The 8,209-nt window shown below is 40.8% G+C and overlaps 1 gene segment (V, D, J or C); it reads left to right on the top strand.

Annotated features, from left to right (window-relative positions):
• LOC106001236 overlaps positions 1-8,209 on the top strand; it is a 28,596-nt gene that overhangs the window by 7,224 nt on the left and 13,163 nt on the right. Inside the window, 1 exon segment of the V gene segment in view lies at positions 6,701-6,999. Coding sequence covers positions 6,701-6,999 — 299 coding nt within the window.

Genomic DNA, 8,209 nt, shown 5'->3' with positions numbered 1-8,209 from the left:
AGTAGATGAATGGATCAAGAAAATGTGGTATATATACACAATGGAATTCTATGCCTCCATCAGAAAGAATGGCATTGCCCCATTTGTTAGGAAATTGAAAGACAAAAAAAATTATATTAAGTGAAGTAAGCCAGACCCAAAGAAACATAGATCCCATGGTTTCTCTTATTGCAATAACTAGTATATGTCTGAGACAAGCAGAAACAGTCAGATAAGTTGATGTTAGGCAAAATGAACCCCAAGAAAAGGATTCAAATATTTTTTGTCTTTCTTGCTATTGTTTCTAAAATATTTATGAGATATTTATTTGTTGCTTTGTATGTCCCTCCCCCATGGTATAACCCCTGTTTTCACTGTATTTGATGGTGGTATAGTTTGTGGAGGGGAAGGGAAAAAACAAATTGTTTAAATAGGGATACAGTGGACCCATTGCAACAATGAGATGTACAAGACCTTATGTTGTAAAATGAACTGTACAACTTTGGTGCAGGGCAGGGGTGCGGAAGTGGGGGAGGAGGTGCTGACGGCGTTGGTGGGGGAGATGGGAATGGATGATAGGGGGAAAAAGCAGGAGGTAACAAGGCTTGATAAGAAATGCACTCCTTACCTTGCCCATGAAATTGTAACCCCTCTGTATGCTATTTCACAATAAAAAAAATACTGCAGAGGAAACCACTGGTTCTCCCCATCTGCACCATGTCATGCATGAATAGTGATAGATTTTCCTTTACCACTTAAGCCCTACACATGCCATGGAACCTATGTTTCTTTGGGCCTGCTTTATTTCACTTAATATAATTTTTTTCCAAGCCTTTAAATTTTCTAACAAATGGGGCAATGTCATTTTTTCTGATAGAGGAATAGAATTTCATTGTTTACATATACCACATTTTCTTGATTCATTCATCTACAGAGGGACATTGGGATTGGTTCCATATTCTAGCTATGGTAAATAATGCTGTGATAAACATAGTCGTGCTGGTAGCTTTGGTATGACCTTGTTTGTGATTGTTTGGGTAAATGCTCAAAAGTGGGATTCCTGGGAGCTCTATGTTAAGTCTTTTGAGGAACCTCCATACTGCTTTCCAAAGTGGTTGAACAAGTTTACACTCCTACCAACAGTAGGGTTCCCTTTGGTCCACATCCCCTCCAGCAATTTTTGTTACTAGATTTCTTGATTATAGCTATTCTAACTGGGGTGAGGTGGAATCTCAACATTCTCTTCAATGATATTGAAAGAAAAAATTCACAATCACACCCTTTTTATGAAGCCAGCATAACCCTCATCCAAAACCAGGCAAGGACTCATAAAAAAAAGAGAACTATAGACCCATTTTTTGATGAATATTGACACAAAACTTCTCAACAAAATCTTGGCCAATTGACTTCAAAAACTCATTAAAAAATCATACACCATGATCAAACAGGATTAATTTCAGGGATGCAAAGTTGGTTCAATATATGCAAAACAATTAATAAAATTCAACAGGAGCAAGAATAAGAACCACACGACTCTCTGAATATATGCAGAGAAAGCATTTGACAAGATCCAACACCTCTTATGATGAACGCTCTGGAAAAGTATTAATCTATGGAACATACCTCAATACAAGAAAGGCTGTATATGGCAAATCTACAGCCAGCATTATAGTAAATGGCTAAAAGTTCAAGCCACTTCCTCTAAATTCGGGAAGGAGATAAGGATGTCCACTGTTTCCACTCCTCTTCAACCTAGTATTAGAATGCTTAGATCATGGGTCTCAAGCAAGAAAGCTCAGGGATAGTGCCCATGTCTTGCAGCTGTGCACAGATCCTGAGGATTTGCATGTGCCCCCACACAGCTAACTGCCTGAACCCTTCTTCATGGTCTGCTCACCCCTGTGCATCAGTCAGTCCCAGTCAGCACACAGGATGAGGGAGCCCCTGGGTTCAGTTCAGGGGATCCTGCTGCTCTGACCCAAAGATAAAGAAGGAGAAAACTAGGAATTTATTGAGCCCAGGGTTAACAGATTCCTCACTCTTCATGGAAACTCCGAGAACATAATTGATTCTGTGGATATTTGGTGTCTCTTTTCAATATCAGGTGCCAGATGTGACATCTCCATTTCCCAGTGTCATCCTCTCTGTGTGCATCTGTAGGAGACAGTCTCTATCACTTGCAAATCCAATCAGGGATTAGTGATGATTCACAGTGGCATCACTAGAAACAAGGTGATGCTCCTAAACTCTTGATTTATTGGGCATCCAATTTACAGTCTGGGGTGACATCCAGATTCAGTGGCAATGGATGGGGAAGAGAGTCTACTTTCACTATCAGCAGCCTGCAGTCTAAATATATTGCAACTTACTGCTGTCAACTGAGTAATAAATAGTTCAACTCCCACAGTGATGCAAGACCAAATATAAACCTCCTCGGTGGGGGGAGCAAATTTGAGATGCTGGATTGCCCCAGCTACTTCTCCTGTTGCCTCTGCCTGCTGACAGTGCATCTCAGCCACAGCCAGGCTCTGAAGGTCACTGAGGGATTTGGTAGAGGGGGTCATTGACAACCCTCTCAATCTTGTCTGTCTGTCTTCCATCAGCCTCAGGAGCACCAACCAGATAATGCTTCTGGTGTCTTATAAAAAAACAGAGATTTGTCCTTCTGAGCCTCTGAAATACGGCATCCAGGTGGATATAATCTGCAGTTTGTCACACAAGAGACCTTTGCCTGCCTTGTGCTCCCTTTACACTGCTGCACCCACCTGCTAATTTGCATAATGCTCCTTAAGGAGGACTTTCCCTTTTGAGTCTGAGATGAAGGCTCAGCTTGCCCTTGTCTTGTCCTATCAGGACTCTTAAAAGAGAATTCTTTTAGTAAGCTCCTGGGCTGCTAATGCTCTGGCTCACTGGTAAGGACAGAGGGAGATGAACAATAAAATCATGTAAATTGTACAGAAATGAAAGGAACTAGATCATCATATTGAGTGACATAGGTCAGGATGCAAAAACAAAATAGTGTTCGGTTGTACTCACTTGTGGAACCCAGACTTAAATGATGGTAGTGATGATGGTGGTGATGGTGATGACGGCATTTATAATAATAATAATATAATATGACATGAATTCCAAAATGGGAAATATCTGAAGGGAGACAGGTAAGGGTGAAAGAAAGGGACAAAAACACACTAAGTACAGAAGATCAATTGGTATATAAATAAATATATATACATATATATACTCACATGTGCATTTGAGTTATGAAGTTCCTTTACACAGTATGAAAAATGGTGGGAGTGGGAGAGGAAGAGTACAGCAATAGAAACGAGGTGGTGATTTTTTCAAAATAAGCTGCATTCAGGTAGGGATTCTCATCACATACTAACCTCGTGTTGTTAATATATGACAATTATAATTTATCCAACAATAAAATAAGTAAAATGCCATGGTTATGCATATAAAACTACTGGGATCTGCACAACTATTAACAAAGAATGGTAAAACTCCAAATGAAAATCTTGTCAGCTGCTATGTCATAAAAAGGCCACTAGATGGCAAACAAATCTCACAAAGAAAAACCTCAAACCTAACCTTGTCAATAGGGGCTTGAAGCCAGGGAGTTCATCTCAGGCTTTCATGGCACACATGGCATGTAGGACCATGTTTACAGAGGGCATTGTGTCTCCACATGTCCACTTTGTAAACTGTAATCAAACCTGACAAGGATGACACACAAGTTTCTTCTAGTGAAGTCATTAAGGGCAGGTCAGTAAGGTGAGGGAAGGAGGGTGGACCCTGCAGATATGCAGCCCTGAAGGGACCATGTGCACACACCCTGTCCAGCTGTGGGAGGTGAGAGGGGGCTGCAGTGTCAGCACTTTCCCCAGCAGTTCCCAAGAGTCCTCTGCAGTTATCAGGCCACTGATTGTCCTTAAAGGCACAGATGGTGTCCTGGTGTCAGACTAGAAATATAACTGCTCATTGTTCCTAGCATTCTTTTTCAGTGTCAGAATTTTAAAATGCTGAGTTATAATTAGAATTATATTAATTATTTTTTAGTTTAATAGATAATTTGCTATATATAAACAATAGAAATATGAATTCTACATTCATTTGTGAAGTGCTCCTCTCTGTTCTGAGAGGAATAGACTTTTTCCTTAGAGCCAGTCCTCACTCAGGTTCATGGCCCAGACATTAACACCTTTCTTTCCTGTATGCTCTTTCTTCTTCCAGGAAGATCCTCAGAAATGTTTTCTTATGTCTTCCTTGGTCTTCATCTCTTTCCTTAGTTTTCAGCCTCTTCTCTCAGCCAGGTGGCTACATTCCTCACACTCCAGGGCACTGTAAGCCTACCTGCAGCTTGTATATGAGGTTAGTATTCCAAGTCTTCCATGTATTTCAGAACCTGAAGTCTGTGCAGATTTGAAATTCACAAGTCCCAAGCCACATGTCCACACATGCTGATTGCAGCCCTGGAGTGTGTATCTAGAGAATGTAATGTGTAATTCCCAGAGCCTGGCTGATTTTAACCACACTCAAATAGATACTCTTGGGGTCTCTCTTCCTCATCCTATTATTATGGACCCTTGAATTTACCAGATGGCCTTTAAAATATAGCAGCCAGCAGCCTTCTCCTGGTTTTATTTAGTACCAGCTTTGTCCTACAGTGCATGTAAGAGACAACAGATCCCGCTCAGTAAGGGCAGTAGGAGTTCTTCATGGGACCATGAGATAATGCTAGAAGTGATATTTCAGAACAGTGAAGGAGGTAGGCATAACTTTTAGGGAAGCTTCTAAATCATCATCAAAATCGGGAAAAGGAGCAACGTAGAAGAATTATGTGAGCATGTGGTTCAGAGAACATTAATTTTTTAATAGATGGAGGTCAGCAAATCAAGACTCAGATGGAGTTCTGGTAGTAAATGGTACTGAAGAAAACACTGATTGGGTAATGAGTTACTCATGGTCTATTGGCTTTTAAAGAGCAGTGTTAACTTTGTCCACCATCTTCTTGGACTTCCAGTGGTAAGTTCCATGTGATCACCTTGTTCATCTAACTCCGGTATGACAATCTACACAATGGGATGAAGTATGTTCACATGCTAATCTCTATGCGGGGACCTTCTTCACTTCACTTTGACTTCACTCTCTGTGATTCCCCAGGTTGAAGATGTTCTTTGCAAACTGGGTGGCTCTAGTTAATCAACCTCACCCTTGACCACATTGCAATTTATCATTTCTGTACCTATATGAATCACATCTCCTAAATACAACTTGTGAAAACTGCTTTATTGGTGGTCATGCTTATGATACTAGCTACAGAGGAGGCTGAGATATCATGATTAGGGTTGGAAGTTACCTTGGACATAAAAGACTGTGAGTCTCTGTCACCAGTTAAACACCAAAAGATTGGAAGTGAAGCTGTGACTCATTTGGCACACTACCAGCCTTGAGCACAAAAGCTCAGGGACTAAGTCAAGCCCCAGGACTAGTACACAAAATACTCCTTGACTTAGGACCTAAAAGACATGTAACTTGAAGGACTATGCAGCTTAAGGAGCATAATGAAGTTAAAATAGAGTTGAGTCCTCGGTCTGGAGAACAACTTAGCTTCTGAGAAAGAAGAGTTTCCATTAATAGATGAAACAAATGTCCTCTAAAAGTTCAGAAATATCTGGCACATACATGCATAATATGGTTCCAGGTATTTTCCTAAAACTAAAGAAGAAGTACCTGAGATGACCTGTTCTAGAGGGAGGCGATAGGGAAGAACATTCAGAAGGGAAGCAATCCAGTCATGTATATGAGTTCACAGTACACCAATGAATGCACCAACGGATTGTCCATATACCTCTGATCATGACAATTTGTTGCACATGTATTTTTCAGTGCTACCTTCCATTAAAAACTTTGAAAACTGTCCACTTCTCTCTAACAATGCATCTATCTGTCTTTCTACCTACACATGTATTATCACTTTTATAGCACACATGTCTGGGTAATAACGATCATTATTAAACCATAAAACAAGGTTCAGGCAAACAACCTGAATACGCTTAAGAATTCTGTGTCACAAACTCTACTGATACCAGAGTTAGGGGCATTCTAAAATTAATTTCTCTTGAAAATGTTTGTCTTTGAGTGACTGATTGTAGTGAAGGAAATACGAACCAAGTCATGTTTAAGTTGAAAATGTTAAAAATTCTATTTGGGGTTGGGAATTGAGCTCAGAGGAAGAGTGCTTACCTGGAAAGTGCAAGGCTCTCAGTTCAGTCTTCAGATCTGGGGGAAAAAATCTATTCTTATCACAGGCCAACAGAATCATAATGTTTTCTTGTCTCTTAAAACACATTATCCACACTTTGGACATCTGGGTTCTTCAGGTCTGTGCTTTGTCACTGAGACCTGCCAGCTGAAGCTCTGACTCGCACTCCACAAACCATGTTGATTTGCATGTGCCCAGAGCACAGCCCACTGCACTGGGAACTTCTTCATAGGCTGCTCACACTCTGTGCAGGAGAAGTTCCAGTCAGCACACAGCATGGACATGAGGGCCCTTGCTCACCCTCCTGGGGCTTCTGCTGCTCTGGGTTGCAGGTAAGGAAAGATGATACTGGGGATTATTCACCCAGTGTTCAGCTGAGCTACTTGGCTGTTCATGGAAGTACTTGGACAGCAGAATTAATTAAACTGCTAATGGCTTTTATGTTTCCAATGTCAGGTGCCAGATGTGACATCCAGTTGACCCAGCCACCATCCCTGTCATCATCACAGGGAGACAGAGTCACCATCACTTGCCGAGCCAGTCAGGGCATTAGCAAGAGTTTACCTTGGTACCAGCAGATAGCAGGGAAAGCTCCAAAGCTCCTGATCAGTTATGCAACTCCTTTGCAATCTGGGTTCCCACCAAGGTTCAGTGGCAGTGGATCTGGGACAGAGTTCACTCTTGCCATCAGCAACCTGCAGCCTGAAGATGCTGCAACATATTTCTGTCAACAGAGGGATAGTTTACCTCCCACAGTGACATAAGTCATAACAAAAATCTCCCAGAGAAGCAGAAGTGAGAGGCTGGGCTGTCACAGCTTCTCTTCTACATGCACAACTGCCTCTACTCCACCAACTTCTCAGACAGACACAAACCTTAAAGTTACTGGAAAGTATTGGGAGAGAGGTCATGGAGGCATTTGCACACCCTAACTCTCTGTCTTCCTGTGCATCCCAAGCAGCACACACTTAAGAATGCCTCTTCTGACTTTAAGAATCACTGATCTATACTCATGTTTCACTTACATTGTGCTAACAATTTGTAGCCACAAAAAGAAAGAGCCATTTTAGGTATATCAAACCAGGTTTAAAAAGCAAGGCAATAGAGCTTTAGAAAAGATTTTGTTTTTAGATTTAAAAAAAATCATCATTAAGTATTGAAACATAAAGCAGATATTTTTATTAAAGTGGAAAATTTCTAGTTCATTGAGTAACACATCCATTAGTTATTAGATCTATATCTATATATACAGATATATATGTGTTATGTGTGTATAAATGCATATATATATATATATATATATAACAGCCAGTAGCAATACATATAATAGCAAGTTTACCCAATCCCTGTTACAGCCATGGTCTCATTTGAACGTATTTTATTCAGCTGCTAAGGGCTCTGAGGATACAGAGCAGAGCATATCTTCTGAGATCCGACTCAGCTGAGCCTACAGCCCACAAAGCTCTCCCCTTGCAGGCTTTTGTTGGTTGCTCTACTTAAGAAACATTTTTTTGTTTTGTTTTGTCTTGTTTTTGGTTGGTCCTGGGGCTTGAACTCTGGTCCTGGGTGCTGTCCCTCAGCTCTTCAGCTCAAGGCAAGCACTCTACCACTTGAGCAACAATGCAACTTCCAGTTTTTTTTTTTTTGAATGGTAAGTGGGGACTGTCTGCAGTTTTATTCACATATCTCGTTTTCAAAACTTGGTATAGAGGGGTTACAGTTACATAAGTCAGATAATGAGTACATTTCTGTTTTAAGACTGTCACCCCCTCCCTCATTTTCTCCAAGGATTTTCATTCTCTGTCCCACCCGCAAGATGTATAGTTCATTTTTTTTTATTTTATTTTATTTTATTTGTGAACAAACTGTACAGAGGGGTTGCAATTGCATGGGCAGGATAATGCGTACATTTCTTACCAAGCATTGCAGCCTCCTCCTTTGTTTACCCTTCCCATCCCTTCCCAG

This window comes from Dipodomys ordii, unplaced genomic scaffold (genome assembly GCF_000151885.1).
Source record: "Dipodomys ordii isolate 6190 unplaced genomic scaffold, Dord_2.0 Scaffold277, whole genome shotgun sequence".
Taxonomy (NCBI): Eukaryota; Metazoa; Chordata; class Mammalia; order Rodentia; family Heteromyidae; genus Dipodomys; species Dipodomys ordii.
The sequence above is the reverse complement of the archived record's forward strand: the minus strand, read 5'-3'. Positions and strand labels throughout refer to the sequence as shown.